Genomic DNA, 16,463 nt, shown 5'->3' with positions numbered 1-16,463 from the left:
CCCTGAGCTTACACTGACAGGCGGTTGTCTTGACAATGACAGTTTAGGGAGGCACAAGTTCACGTTCATTCTCTCTCTCTCACACACGTGCACTCACACACACACACACACACACACCTTCAGTGAAATGGATGGACTCACAAACCATTTCAGCACTGCATTTATTTTGCTGATGCTGATTGCCGTAACTGATTCTCTGGTGCTGCTCACTTCGCAATTTCAATCTCACACACAGCACGGAGCATGAATATCTGGACCACATCCAATCAGAGGCAAAGACCTGCCCCAACTCGGTCTCTGATTGGTTTAGACCACGACATGATCCAACCATGAGTGTGTGAGTTCAGTCAAAGGAGAACAAATGCTTTGTTTGTGGAGAGGCAGCTGAGTGGATGCAATGACGTTAGGTGCACCGGTGCGACCTAGGAAAAATTTTAGTCGCACCTTTACAAATTTTGGTCGCATGTGTTCCCAAATTGGTCGCACTCTAGAGCGCTGACATCTCACATGGCATGAGGGTAAAAAAACTGGGTAAATGGAAAGGACATTTCTGGGTGTACTGTATTTTCTTTTAATAGATAATACAGAATAGCAGATGTCCCACTTACCTTGTAACTACATGGAACAAGAGTATATTTCCCCAGTATAAAAAAAAGGGTTAATTGGCTTGAAACTACCCCAAATTTAAAAAAGATGCACTTTTGCTGCCTATTATTATTATTATTTACAGCTTATTATTTCACAGCTATTAAAGCAGTCAATAATGAAGAATCAAGAATGGACACCAACCTATTTGTTCCTCAGTATCTTCATGTTTTATTCTGGATGGTTCTGGATAACTCGTGTCTTCAATCTCCTCTTTAATAAACTCCATCTTTAACAGTCACACAGATTTCAGCTGCTATGTAATAATGTTATGCCTGATTGGTGCATTTCATTATGAATTTGAAGGATTATTTCATTAGAGTGAATAAACAGATGATTTTTTAAACCTGTTGCATCTTTGAAACTCTTCTCATATTGAGTACAGTGGTACGGCTTCTCTCCAGTATGAACTCGCTCATGTGTTTTCAGGTTTTCAGACTGAGTGAAACTCTTGTCACAATATGAGCACTTGTAAGGTTTTTCTCCAGTATGAGTTCTTTGGTGCAGTTTCAGATGGTCAGTTGTAGTAAAGCTCATCCCACAGTCACAACACACATGATCTCTCACTTCATCATGTGTTTTCTGGTGCAATTTAAAACTCTTTCCACAGAGAGAACACACATGAGGTCTCTCATCTGAATGAACTATCAGGTGATGTTTTAGATTTGATGATGAAATAAAATCTTTACCACACTGATCACAGTTAAATGGCTTTTCTCCAGAGTGAATGCGCAGATGAATACTGAGAGTTGATGCATCTCTGAAACTCTTCTCACACTGAGTGCAGTGGTACGGCTTCTCTCCAGTATGAACTCGCTCATGTGATTTCAGGTGTCCAGACCGATTGAAACTCTTGTCACAATATGAGCACTTGTAAGGTTTTTCTCCAGTGTGAGTTCTTTGGTGCTCTTTCAGGTGACTAAATGTAGTAAAGCTTTTCCCACAGTCACAACACACATGATCTCTCACTCCATCATGTGTTTTCTGATGCAGTTTGAAACTGTACAGCCGTGAAAAACTCTTTCCACAGAGAGAACACACATGAGGTCTCTCACCTGAATGAACCATCAGGTGTTTTTTAAGATTTGAGGATGAAATAAAATCTTTCCCACACTGATCACACTTGAATGGTTTTTCTCCAGAGTGAATGCGCAGATGATACCTGAGAGCTGATGTTTGAGTAAAACTCTTTCCACACTGAGTGCATGTATACGGTTTCTCTCCAGTGTGAACTCTCATGTGTGTGTTAAGGTCTCGTTTTTGTGTGAAACTCTTTCCACACTGAGAGCAGGTGTGCAGGTTTTTGGCTTCTGTTTCTTGAGTTTTGAACTCATAGAGTTTCTTTATGTCATTTAGTTTGTGTTGTTGCTCCGTCACTTCCATCTGGTCTAAAATAAACATATAAAGTAGTCAGAATCAGTTCAATGAGGTTAAATGTGAAAATTAAAAACACTCAGCAGAAAACAATAAATCTGGACCTGTATTTATAAAACCTTTAAAAAATGCTCTTAAGAATAGTCTTAAGCTTTAACTTAAGTGTCAAAAGATTCTCATTAAAAGTTGTCTACGGGTGTGTTCACACTTGTCATGTTTGGTTCGATTAAAACGGACCCTGGTGCGATTGCTCGGTTAGTGCGGTTCATTGGAACACATGTGAACGCTGCCATCCGAACCCTGGTGAGCACCAAACAAGCGGACCGAGAACGCTAAAAAGATGGGTCTCAGTCCGCTTCCAAACGAACTCTAGTGTGGTTTGATTGATATATGAATGCAAAACGGACCAAAGGCATGTAAACGAACCAAAAACAGGACTTAATGTCACAAGATGCGACGCTACAAGTCAGCTGATTTGACGACACGAAAAGATCGGTGTATCCAAAATGAGTAGAGGGCAAACGTGGAGCAAGGAGGAGGTAAAGTGCCTCATCGATATATGCCGATCTTCAATTCTGCATACAACAGAGCAAATCCTGGTGCTGTTTTGAATGTTTTGAACATTTTATGAGCTCTTCGTGAATTCTCAGCTGGTAAAAATAAAACCATTTGTACACGCATAAAATAATGGCGTTTAATCCAGCACACACCATTGTTTTGAATGTTCGTTAAGCAAGCTCCGTCACGAAATATACGTCATAAAACCCGACCAATCAGGTTGTTACCGTATCCCTATGCCTTTGGTTCGGTAACTTTAGGTTTGCTGTTAAAAATGCCAGTGTGAACGCTAAGCGGACCAGGACTATATGTTTTGTTCTTGTTTTTTGGTCCGGACCAAATGAACCGAACTACAAGTGTGAACTTTTATAGAACTAAGAGACTTTTATAAAGAAGCTGAAAGGTGGATTCTGAAATCCACTACCGCTTCAATAGAATTGTATATATCCTAATTAAATTTATAATCAAAGCCTCAATCAATATTCATCCTCCTATATAATTATGATTTCAATGATTCTTTCCAGTTATGAGTTTGCTTATATCAATAGGACCCATGATTGTTTCTTCCTTTATAATTTCTAACGTTTGTATTTGGTCTCTGAGTGGTGACTGAGGGTCTGTCCTGGTGGTGTGTGATGTTTCGCAAAAACACTTGATTTCAACATGTTGTGGTGTGTTTGGATTTTAGAGGCATCACACACCTCACACTCGACAGGAATTCAATAACAGAGATTGCTCATTTAGCCCGGCTTCCAGAGATGAAATATGGATTTGTCTTTCATGTTATTTCTTTATTTTATTTCCTTTAATATTTCCTTTTACTGAAACCCTAAAGAATCAAGATGAATATGGTCTGTACTATTGTCTGTATCTCTCACTGAGAGAAAAGCACACGTTATCAATATGTTTTGGAAAACTTTCTCTGGTTGGTACCAGGGGCCCGTTCTTCGTACGTCGCTAACTCAGTTAGCTGGATTTGATTGTTGACAATTTGACATGATCTCGGATTGTTTGGTTCTTCGAAGCTCATCCTGGACTTGCTGTCATAGTAACAGGTCCGTAAGCTTAAACCTGCTCATGAGCAGGCTTATTTCATGTAAACAGGATTAGATTGCATCTTGAGGTGATACTTAAAATCTGTCCCAGCCACTGCTACTTTATTACAAGAGTTCATTACTGAACCAGGGGCAATAATAATAATTTTAAATAATAATAATAATAATATAAAAATGTTATATTGTAGGCTATATGTATATGAGAATGTATATAATATTATAATGTTGTTTATAATAATATAGACACAGCCACTTGATTGAGCGATTTATTTGTGATGGAATAATTACTTTATAATTTTATTGGAGGTTTACACACATGTTGTACAGTTACTCTGAGCCGTGCATTAATTTAAGTGATGACAGATATTATGGGATGGCTTGATGCAGCGCAAGAGATGCAGAGAATTTGATCTTGACCCTTAAGAAACTTTAATACTGTCACGTTACAAATCTGCTCCAAATTGAATTAAAAATTAAATTACAACATTTAAATAAAAATGTAAAGGGTGTACAAATACTGTATAAAATCGTGAATATAAATAATTGGTAATCATGTTAAAAAAACATTTATCATTTATCTATCATAACTTTTATATTGGTTTGGTGGTTTGGCTGTTTCCTTATAAAGGTCCAGAAATTCGTGGGGTTTTTATTGTATAATTTGTCAAGTTGTTTTGCCAGGTGGCTTTTTTAATTAAATGATGTCATTACGTTGCTGTCTTGACGCCAACCTATCGCTGCATTGCTGATCGTGGTTTCGAGTGTCGATGCATCTGCCCTCTTCAGGGAACACAAGAACGCGCTGTGATCTGTGATCATTTAATCCAGATATTTTAATCCAATCCGCAAATTCGTCTGAAGAACCAAATTAGCCTGAGATCAGTTATCACGATTAAAAGATCTGGGATCTGTCAAATCATCTTAGATGTATTAAGCGAGGTACGAAGAACGGGCCCCAGATCTCACCAACTCCAACCTTGGAAAGACTGTGTATCTGTGTATGTGCGCAGTATTCGGTGTTACAGATCAGTATCGGAGGTGGATTGCGGGCATCCTAAAAAATGAGGGGCTTGTTGTTCTGGACAAGCTGGCGCCTGCTCCAGAATCTGGAAGGTCATTACATGCCTAATTCCGGGGTGAAAGCGTCAACAAGTGATATCTGTACACATGAATCTGATTAACTGACAATGTGTGGAAATTTACCAAGACTGTCCATTTTCTCTGAGTCAATCAGAGTCATTCCACATGACAATAATGACGTGAAAACAGTATAACTGTTCAGAAATTGTATGTATGATGGGTGGAGGCGGGGAGACTGTTAGAAGGAGCGCGGCCTACGAACTCCTTGTGAGACTTGAAGCTGGCTTCTGCTGATGAAACTGCAAACTATTCTTCAGTAAATTTCTCTTTAATTAATCAAACTCCTGACTCTTGGTCTTCATTTTTCACTACTGGTCCTGGGTCCTAAGCTGTTACCCCAACAAAGATAAAAGCAAGTCTAAGACTGATTCTTAAATGCTGACTAAAGTGGCACTTAAGGCCAATTTATACTTCTGCATCGAGTGTACGCCTCAGTGTACGCCGTAGGCTACACGCGTAGCCGACGCAGTCTTGAGCATTTATACTTCTGCGCTGTTGTCCGCGTCAATGTGCAATTTACACATGCAGACGCTAGTAGGCAGTGTCCTCGGGCATGTTGGTGTAATCAAGACAACAGCCGAAGAAGAAGCAGCTTGTTGTGTAGAATGTGTACATTCATGTCGGAATATCAGCAACAGTGAGATAGTGGCTTTTCTTGCAGCTTGAGTTGTTGTATCTAATACAAATGAAGCATCTCTAGTTGATTAGTAAAGTTAAATAAGGTGATCTGGCGCTGGAATGCGTTTGTGAAATCATGCAGAGCTCGTGACGCTGTTTTCAGCAGTGGTGGCTCGAGCAATCGATTGCTGTTGTGGAGACTTCATTCACGAAATGTACCCTAATGTGTCCCTGTTCTTGATATACAATTACTGATTAATATCTTTGGTTTTAATGAGAAAATAAAATAAACTATACTCAGCGGATCTATGTATTTATTTACTAGCATAAAGAATCGCTGGACTACAAAATATTGTGTTATAGCAGACGTAAGGAACTATCATCCCATTTCTGGACACACACACATCGCAGATTTTTTATTTATTTATTGACCTGAGGGAGGGTTTCTGGCAGACCAATCACAGCGCTTGCGGTCCGCGTAGAATTGACGCGTTGTTACATTTTTGGAGAGGTGCGCGTCAGGGTACGGCGTAGGTCCGACGCAGAAGTATAAATTGGCCTTAAGTGCCACTTTAGTCAGCATTTAATAATCGGTCTTAGACTTGCTTTTATCTTTGTTGGGGTAACAGCTTAGGACCCAGGACCAGTAGTGAAAAATGAAGACCAAGAGTTGCAAATGTTACAAACTCAGGACTACAATGATGTCAACACAAAATGGCCGCCCTTAACCACTGAATCAGCCAATAGTGAGTGAGCCTGCAAGGGTGAAGTCACAGCAGAGAATTTATTTAAGATTGAAAATTTAATATTTAAATTTATCACAAATTAGTATTGATGCAGTGGAATCATTTTCGATTGATTTTTTTATTTTCATATTCATATAATTTTCCTTATTTACAGTTGGAGTTAAGATGATACACGGGGCAACTTTTTGAGCAATGTTGCTGGGCACTGAGCCCACGACCGATCTAAAGTATCCAGATAGAAATTTGTAGTGCCCAAGCAACATTGCTCAAAAAGTTGCCCCATACATCATCATCTTTAAAGTTACAAAGATGTGAACATGAGTTCCCTCAATTCCGTTAGGAACACACGGTCTCTCACACCTGTGTTTTCTGGTGCTGTTTAAAATTCTTTAGCCATGAAAAACTCTTTCCACAGAGAGAACACACATGAGGCTTCTCTTCTGAATGAATGAGAAGAGTGACTGAATTCAGTGGCTGAATCTGAAACAGCCATTGAGTGTACATCGGCTATACACTAGTTATTGTAGTGCAATGTGGGATTGCATGAGTGCACTCAACGTCCACTATGGTTTCGTACACCCCTACAAATCACTGTCCCTTCAAATAATGCCCTATTTGAGGGTATAGGGCAGACTGATCTCATGAAATAGCATATGTATGGCACGCCAATTCGCTATGCCATTTTGGCGTACTATCAAGACGCATAATCGCTTTTTAGCGTGTTTATCAACGCCGTTTCATTCTATCCCTCTACACTGCTCCTACCACTAAACCTACCCATCACACACACACACACACACACACACACACACACACACACTGCCCCTGCCCCTAAACCTACCCATCACAAGAAACATTCTGCATTTTTACATAAAAAAAAAAAACATCATTCAGTATGTTTATAAATCCATTTACATTCACGCGGAATCACACGGTGTACACATACACGCGGATAGATCAAAATGCGTACAGATAACACGCCATTTGGCTTTAGAAAGTGCCGTGTATGTTTACTAGGGCTGCAACTACGAATCGATAAAATCGATTATTAAAAGAGTTGGCAACAAATTTCATTATCGATTCGTTGTGTCGCGCGACTATTATGCCCGTCAATAAGATGCCGAGATGTTTGAGTATAAAGAAAGCACGGTTGAGCGCAAAGCAGAGTGGAAGCGGGCGAGCTGTGCTGTACCCGTCGTACCACGCAGCGGAAAAGCAAACCGAGCCGAGCGTACCAGTCGAAAAGAGTATAAATCGAAAAAGTGTGTTAATTGCAGCAAAAGCGACGCGACATGGCACGGGAGCACCACGGTGGTGATTCAGCACCTAAAACCAAAACATCTTGGAGTCCTTGATGAGGAGGAAGGGAGTTCAACAGCAGGGTAACGTTAATGCTGCATTCACGTGGTCTCGGAATTATCATAAATACAAGTTTCCTAGGTAAACATTGCACATGAACGGCCTCACATTTTGAAACTTGAATGCAATGCGCTCGTAATCACAACTTCAGAAGTCGGAATCATCAAATTTCCGATAGCACGTGAAGGCAGCAATTACTACAAAATCCCACTTTTGTTCCGTTTGGAAGTGGGGAGCGTGCCGACCCTCCAGTAGCTCTTCTGGTGCTTGTTTACTCGTTATCCAGCTTGACAAGCATGACAAGTTAACGTTAGCTTGTTAATAACAGTTTTAAAGCAGGGGTGGTATAGTTTGCAAGACTAAAGACACGTTTTTATTCACTTGCCTTTTTTGGTCCATTCATTTTTCAATGTGTTGCTATGTTAATTTCGTTGACAAATAATTTTTCAGTATTTTAATCAACAACATTTTTCACAGACAAAAACGAGACGAAAATCAAAACCAGCTTTGAATGACAAAAACTATGACTAACATCTATTGTCATTTTCGGTCAGCATTCGGTCTTAAAGTGACAGCAGTCCATTAACCTGCTTCCATTTGTGCTCTTAATATTAATCAAACAACAAAAAACAGAGAAAATCACCTCTTTAGTTTTAATAAGGATTCATTATATTTATTATACATTAATTATTTAATCCATATTTAATCTATGAGGAATGTTGTATGCAAGTTGTTATAAAGAATGCATATCATTCACTGAAAATAAGACCGTGTTCTTCTTTTAGGAGTAGTTTTATTTAATTGTTACATAATATTTTTTTAATATGTCACAGCAGTTAAATCTGTGTCTGGATTTAATATCATTCATATTAATAGGTTAATACAGTAGATGTATTCTCCAGGAGTATATAATGGTTTGGACATTTTAGAGAAATTCTTAATGCATTACAATTGAACTAAACCCATTAATTTTGTTGAGTGTAGTGTAGAGAACAAGTTCTAACATCCTGTTAAGTTTTCTGATTAGTATTTTTCTTTATAAAAAATAAAATAAAAAAAAATATGTATACATTTATTGTAGCAACCTGTGCACTTTCTGAAGGTTTTTTGCACTGTGAATTTGCACTGTCAGTTCTTTTCTTGAATAAAGGATTGGAAATTAATGTTTTTTTTTTATATATCCGATCGCGGAAATAATCAACAGATTAATAGATTATTAAAATAATCGTTAGTTGCAGCCCTAATGTTTACGCAAAGTCATGATGTCATGTTGTATAGGGGGCGATTTCGGATTCAGGCAGTATTTTTGTGTTTCCAAAAACCATTCACACTTTTGCTAACTGGCAAACAGCATTTGCAGCAAGTCGTGTTTTACTGTAACTTCAGCAGCTCCAGGCACACAAACAAAAGCCCCAATCTCATTGGTAGTTAACACGAAACCAATGCGTTTTTTTTAATGACGCTTTTACGCCTGCCCGCCTGCCGGTGTGCACACTCACATTGGCGCCCTTTGTTTAGTCACGAGGCGTTAAACACAAGCGAAAATCATCCCGGTGTGAACAGGCCTTAAGTGTGACATCTGCAGGCTGTAAATTAAAGTGATGTTTGTGTGAGTAAAGAATAACATGAAGCTTCAAGCTTTCTTGACGTTTTCTTGACGAGAAAACTGACAGCCTCCGACATACGCATGACCAGAGTTTCTCAGCGCGCTGAAGTCACACTTCAAGTTACGTCAAGCATGAACTCAACCCTCTCATGCTCGTGCTGGTGACTGTGGGTCAGAGACGATAGTCTACAGTTTAAAATATTGGTATTTTTCATACAAACACTTATCGTTACTTGACTTGAAACACGAAAGCCCAAACTAAAAAAAGATGCACTTTTGCTGCTTATTATTTCACAGCCACTAATGCAGTCAATAATGAAGAATCAAGAATGGACACCAACCTATTTGTTCCTCTGTATCTTCATGTTTTATTCTGGATGGGTCTGGATAACTCATGTCTTCAATCTCCTCTTTAATCTCCTCTTTAATAAACTCCATCTTTAACAGTCACACAGATTTCAGCTGCTACACCTGGAGTTTGTCCTTCTCTTGTAGGATGATGTGAATTTATTGGTGAATTGTTGTGGGAGGGGCTTCACTGCAGGTGTGAACTGTGATCACTGTGAGATACTGACGCCCACAGGACCAGACCTGGAAAAATCAAAGAAAAGTTACAGAATTTACACTGGATTACTTCAATTACATATTATTTCTGTCAGGAATATGGAGTAGTTTGGTACAAGTTAGATATTAATTGCTTTCAAAACAAGGTTTGTTCAACTCCTGTCCAAAGTCTGAGAGAAACAACAGGACCATCATGTTTAACTGAGCTGCTGAAAAGCCTCTTTGTCTCCAAAAGTTCCCTGTTTTCCCCTCATTCATTATGCTGATGTCTGAGATCTTCTGTAAAGTGGCACATTAAGAACATTGTATTGGTGTAATAGAGTCAGAGTCTGTGAAAATCTCTCTGCCAACATATTATTACTCTAATAATAAAGCAGGACACACACCGCATTTCATTACATTGGTCCTTAAACATGTAAACTCTGGAGCTGATTAATGTTAAACTCTGTAATCTGAGAAACATCTCTCACCTGCAGAATGGAAATATAAGGCATCCCGAGAAAATATTCAACTTTTGTCTTTCATTCACGATCGTTCACAGCGTCGCTTTTAAGTTTCAGCTTCATCTGGAGAGTCTGCTCTCGTCTCGCGCTTCTCTCTTCTGCGCATGCTCAGGGCGCGCGGTGTCATGTTTCTTTAAAGGGGCCGCATATTCTTAAAGCGTATTCTTTGTAAAGGTGTAAATCGCCTTTCAAGTGTAAGAAGAAAAAAAAATATTTGTAGCATTTTACTGTTATTTGTAAGTGTAATTAATGTATTGTGAAACTGCAGCTTAATGCCTTTGCAAAACAAATATGATCTGTATTCTTCCGACTTCCACGGTTACACTTTTGACACGTTTTTTCCCCCGATTTGCACTGTTCCATCTTTCCTTTAGCTGCGCTTAAAGTTTTGGCACGATTCTCTCACTCACTGAGAAGAAGGCGGGTCCAACTTCTTCTGTAGCCAATCAAATGCGCTTCTTGCTGACTCTCGATTTACTCTTATCTGATTGGTTAAATAAACACCCCAACCAGAACACATCTTTATCTTAATTTGGCTCAGCAATCGTTCTCGTTTTTGATGCACACATACATGTTAATAAACAAATAAAGCAATATAATTGTATATATATATATATATATATATGCTAATTCAATTTATAATCAAAGCCTCAATCAATATTTATCCTCCTCTATAATTATTATGATTTTAATAAGTGATGCACCGAAATTAAAATTCTGGGCCAAAACCGAAAATTTAGGATGCACTTGGCCGAAAACCGAAACCGAAAATTGCTTCTTTTAAAAACGTACACTAATATATATATATATTTTGCTGTATATATATATATATATATATATATATATATATATATATATATATATATATATATATATATATATATATATATATATATATATATATATATATGTATATATATATATATATATATATATGTATATATATATATATATATATATATACATTGAGGAAAATAAGTATTTGAACATCCTGCTATTTTGCAAGTTCTCCCACTTAGAAATCATAGAGGGGTCTGAAATTGTCATCATAGGTGCATGTCCACTGTGAGAGACATAATCTAAAAAAAAAAATCCTGAAATCACAATGTATGATTTTTTAACTACTTATTTTTATGATACAGCTGCAAATAAGTATTTGAACACCTGTCTATCAGCTAGAATTCTGACCCTCAAAGACCTGTTAGTCTGCCTTTAAAATGTCCACCTGCACTAAATTAGATGCACCTGTTTGAGGTCGTTAGCCGCATAAAGACACCTGTCCACCCCATACAATCAGTAAGAATCCAACTACTAACATGGCCAAGACCAAAGAGCTGTCCAAAGACACTAGAGACAAAATTGTACACCTCCACAAGGCTGGAAAGGGCTACGGGGAAATTGCCAAGCAGCTTGGTGAAAAAAGGTCCACTGTTGGAGCAATCATTAGAAAATGGAAGAAGCTAAACATGACTGTCAATCTCCCTCGGACTGGGGCTCCATGTAAGATCTCACCTCGTGGGGTCTCAATGATCCTAAGAAAGGTGAGAAATAAGCCCAGAACTACACGGGAGGAGCTGGTCAATGACATGAAAAGAGCTGGGACCACCGTTTCCAATGTTACTGTTGGTAATACACTAAGACGTCATGGTTTGAAATCATGCATGGCACGGAAGGTCCAATGTCCAGGCCCGTCTTAAGTTTGCCAATGACCATTTGGATGATCCAGAGGAGTCATGGGAGAAAGTCATGGGGTCAGATGAGACCAAAATATAACTTTTTGGTCATAATTCCATTAAACGTGTTTGGAGGAAGAAGAATGATGAGTAACATCCCAAGAACACCATCCCTACTGTGAAGCATGGGGGTGGTAGCATCATGCTTTGGGGGTGTTTTTTCTGCACATGGGACAGGGCGACTGTACTGTATCAAGGAGAGGATGACCGGGGCCATGTATTGCGAGATTTTGGGGAACAACCTCTTTCCCTCAGTTAGAGCATTGAAGATGGGTCGAGGCTGGGTCTTCCAACATGACAATGACCCGAAGCACACAGCCAGGATAACCAACGAGTGGCTCTGTAAGAAGCATATCAAGGTTCTGGTGTGGCCTAGCCAGTCTCCAGACCTAAACCCAATAGAGAATCTTTGGAGGGAGCTCAAACTCTGTGTTTCTCAGTGACAGGCAAGAAACCTGAATGATCTAGAGAAGATCTGTGTGGAGGAGTGGGCCAAAATCCCTCCTGCAGTGTGTGCAAACCTGGTGAAAAACTACAGGAAACGTTTGACCTCTGTAATTGCAAACAAAGGCTACTGTACCAAATATTAACATTGATTTTCTCAGGTTCAGGTTCAAATATTTATTTGCAGCTGTATCATACAAATAAATAGTAAAAAAAATCATACATTGTGATTTCTGGATTTTTTTTTTTTTGATTATGTCTCTCACAGTGGACATGCACCTACGGTGACAATTTCAGACCCATCCATTATTTCTAAGTGGGAGAACTTGAAAAATAGCAGGGTGTTCAAATACTTATTTTCCTCACTGTATATATATAAACATATCAACATGGTTTTGATTCAGACATAATTAGGGGCCAAGCACCGAAGGTGCGGAGGCACCTATTGTATCCGCTCCCATATTCTTCTTCTTCCGCCATTGAAGTATAGAACCCCCATAGAACCGTATGTGGGAAAGTTGTAACGATTTGACATTCTGATAGAGGATAGTCCCAACATTCAATACACCAATTCTGGTGTCTCTAACTCAATCCCTCTAGTGCCACCACCTGTCCAAATTTGTACTCGTGTTTATGCTAATTAACTTTTGAACCTTTTTGGGCTAGAAACAAAATTATTTCTCTCTGATTCCTGAGCTCATGCCGATTCAATCGCACCATAAGACATCATTTCCCGCCATTATAAATTTCCCGCCGTCTGGAATTTTCCCAAAAACCTACTTTTGCGAACTCGTCCTAGACGGTTTGTCCAATTTGCACTAAAATTGAACCAGATCCTCTTCAGCCAGTGCTGACAAAAAGTTATGGAATTCAAGTTGATTCGTCACATTCTTTTTGATAAACGCGTGAACACATTTTTACAAAGCACTTGCAAAATCTTCACAACGCTTTATTGTATTCAGACCAAACTTGGTACATGTCAGCACAAGCATGTCTTGAGGCAACATGCAGCGTTTCGGCGCAGCACCACCTACTGGTCTGGATATACGAAAAATGGTTATTATGCTTATAACTTCTGAACCGTTTGTTCAAAAAGTGTCCTCGTTAGACGCATGAACGGATTGTTATGAAACTCAGTATGGGTCATCACCATGATACCCTGAAGGAGCCTGAGAAGTTTCGAAACAGCGCCACCTATTGGAGCTTTTTTATGCTTATAACTTTGGGTGTGGTCTACTTATTTTCATGAGAGTCATCTCCTTAGACTCCTGAATTGTTTTCGAGTCCAACGATACCAGACTTGCTAGGTTTGGGCATATGGTTTGTGCAGCGTTGTAATTTAGCGCTTAAAAAAATTCGCTGATATCTTCGAAACCGCTAGTCTGATCGAGACAAAACCAGCATCAGAAGTTCGGAAACATAGGTCGATAGTCATGTGGGCGAGCCCAAATGTCAAAACATTGATAGTTGGTAGTTGGTAGTAACCATTAGTTACATGTATGAACTCACTCCGAAGACACATTTAAAGCTATATTTAGTAACTGCAATTGATTTGTACCAATGTTGAAAATTCAATGCTAAATAATATTGGATCAATGTTGATAATTCCATGCTTTTCAGTGTTGAAAAGACAAACATTGAATCAATGTTGATTTTTGGTCAACTTAATTCTCAACTGGTGAGGCTTACTATCAGTCCCATCATTCAACATGTTAAAGCAAATCCAAATCAATTGGGTACATTTCTGTGAAATGTAAGCACATTCATTATTCTCAAAGGATGAATCTCTACCAACAAGTGTGTGGATTAACAAAGAACTACTACCATAAATTGAACTCAATGGGACGAACCAGTTTATTATTACAAGTAAGCATATTGTTAATATTAATGTTTTAATTTTTGTTTTAAAATCTCCTCCATCATGGAAAACATCTCCAATCCTCTAGTGTTTTCGGCTAGCTAGCACATGCAGAGATATATAATGACTGTAACAGAGTCCTTAGTTCTTGTGGTCATCCAGTTATATAAATCATAGCCTGTTTTAAATGTATATAATGTTGACTATTATTATTATTTAAAAAATCATGTATACTTTACATACATTTAATTATTTATCTAAAGAATACAGGGTTAATAAAGTATTTTTAATATTTCCCCTACTGATCAAATGCACCACAATCCAATCCAGTAGGTGGCGGTAATGCACCTTCAGATCAAAGCCCAGTTTAACAGACTTCAAGCGTGGAAGAGACAGAGACAGGACAGCAGCAGTGTTCCCTTTCGTTCAGTCACTCCGACGTACGTCAGTGACTGACGAATGGGGGTTTCGCCTAGAAGCCAATTACCTTCGAGGTGTTTAACAGCGCCCAATGGCGTGCCAATGCCATGGGCATGCGGAATTTGCATGCGTAACTCCGCCCCACCGTGTGGGTATATAAGGAAGTACGCTGGCAACATCGCATTATGTTTCTGCTTTGGAGCCAAGAGTACCTCTTCACTCCTTCAAGCCTACAACTGAGTCTTTGTCAAACCTTCGAGACGAGCAGCTTTCCAGAGGCGTTGGATCTACGGCGCGTTCCAGTGATCGCATACTGCCTGCCTGCTGATCTGCGCAGTGGTCCGTCTGACAGCTGGTGTGTGGTCCCTGGGCGCTTCGGCGTCTCTGCAAAGCTTTCCTCTCCTAAAAGAGCTTACACGTCCTTTTCAGGATGTCTCGCCCGTGTACTTCTGGGTGTGGCCGGTCGTTGACTTCCTCTGATGGGCACGATTTCTGCTTGGTATGCTTGGGCGTTCAGCATGCTCAAGCAACGTTCGTGGATGAGTCATGTTCCCACTGCGGGAACATGACCATCGCGGTTCTGTGGTCGAGACTCAAGGATCTTCGTAATGAAGTGAGAGTCCCCTCAACCACACCCCGATCTACCGTGCCCCCCGCAGCCTTCACCCGGGCCGGGTCGCGGAGGAAGCCGTAGGAAGGCGTCCCAGTCCCCTCAGGCCGCCCCGCTAAACGCCAGGCCAAGCGGCGCTCCTGAGACGGACGGCTCAGGGATGGGAAATTCTTTCCAGGAGATGGTAGCAGGACCACTCCTTCCCCCGGTGGAGGGCCGGGGGAGAATCCTTTGTTCAGCTGCTGGCCCCCGGGTCAGCAGCACCCTAATCTGGTCAAAGAAAGAATTAACACTCCCATCCCTGAGCCCCCAGAGATCGGTGATGTCAGTGCGCGCCACCCACGGGTCCCGCCACTCGCATCCCACTCTGTCGCCAGCCTCCTGGCAGAGCAGACCCTAGTGGAACGTGCGTCCTTCCCTGGTCTCCTCTGTCAGGACGCAGCCGTTAACCGCACCCCCACACCGGGACGCCCAACAGCCTCCCTTGTCCGGGTCGGTAACGCTGCATCGCTGCCCCACACCGAGTACGTCTGTAGTCCGAATGACCCCGCTGGTGCAGTTCCTGGGAGCCTGGCTTCAGATTCCAGGGCTGTCCCGCTGGGTCGCGAAGACAGTCAGGCGCGATTCAGTTCACGCAGGTTCCTCCCTGTTTCCGGGGAGTCCGCTTTACTATGGTCGGGGCCAATGCCCCTGTCATGCGAGCGGAGGTTGCCACCCTACTGGCGAAGGGTGCGATTGAACCTGTCCCTCCAGCCGAGATGAAGTCCAGGTTTTACAGCCCCTAATTCATTGTACCCAAAAAGACCGGTGGGTTGAGACCAATCCTGGACCTGCGCATCTTGAACCGTTACCTTCACAAGTTTCCATTCAAGATGTTGACAGCGAAACACCTTTTCGAATGCGTTCGTCCCGGCGATTGGTTTGCAGCGATCGACCTGAAGGACGCCTACTTTCATGTCTCCATCCTACCTCGACACAGACCGTTCCTACGGTTTGCTTTCGAGGGGCGGGCATACCAGTACGCGATCCTCCCATTCGGGCTATCTCTGTCCCCTCACGTCTTTATGAAGATTGCCGAGGCAGCCCTTGCGCCTCTACGGCAGCACGGGGTTCGCATCCTGAACTACCTCGACGACTGGCTCATACTGAGTCACTCTCGAGAGCAGGTTTGCGAACACAGAGATCTGGTTCTCCACCACTTAGCCTGTCTGGGCCTTCGGGTCAACTGGG

General features: G+C 40.8%; 1 protein-coding gene across 2 annotated transcripts; it reads right to left on the bottom strand.

Annotated features, from left to right (window-relative positions):
- Window positions 1–798: 798 nt before the first annotated feature.
- Window positions 799–10,270, bottom strand: LOC307130712 (uncharacterized protein). 2 transcript variants are annotated; one of them, XM_079823836.1, is made up of 3 exons: window positions 10,136–10,270; window positions 9,443–9,944; window positions 799–2,033 (listed from the first exon to the last, which is right to left on the bottom strand). In XM_079823836.1, the coding sequence occupies exons 2-3, from the start codon at window positions 9,537–9,539 to the stop codon at window positions 895–897; spliced, it is 1,236 nt and encodes a 411-aa protein (XP_079679962.1). In that variant the 5' UTR covers window positions 9,540–9,944; window positions 10,136–10,270; the 3' UTR covers window positions 799–894. The 2 variants fall into 2 exon arrangements, with proteins under 2 accessions (XP_079679962.1, XP_079679961.1); XM_079823835.1 differs by having other exon boundaries at window positions 9,443–9,692.
- Window positions 10,271–16,463: the final 6,193 nt, after the last annotated feature.

This window comes from Gobio gobio, assembly GCF_949357685.1.
Source record: "Gobio gobio genome assembly, chromosome: 8".
Classification (NCBI taxonomy): domain Eukaryota; kingdom Metazoa; phylum Chordata; class Actinopteri; order Cypriniformes; family Gobionidae; genus Gobio; species Gobio gobio.
Note: the sequence above shows the minus strand (reverse complement) of the source record. Positions and strands in the feature narration are given on the sequence as shown.

What these genes read in the sequence shown, in the direction of transcription:
- LOC307130712 (XM_079823836.1), bottom strand. Translation starts at nt 9,539, where the DNA reads ATGGAGTTTATTAAAGAGGAGATTAAAGAGGAGATTGAAGACATGAGT. An exon ending in AGATACAGAGGAACAAATAG is followed by an intron (nt 2,034 to 9,442) that starts GTTGGTGTCCAT and finishes TGTTTATTTTAG; the next exon opens with ACCAGATGGAAGTGACGGAG.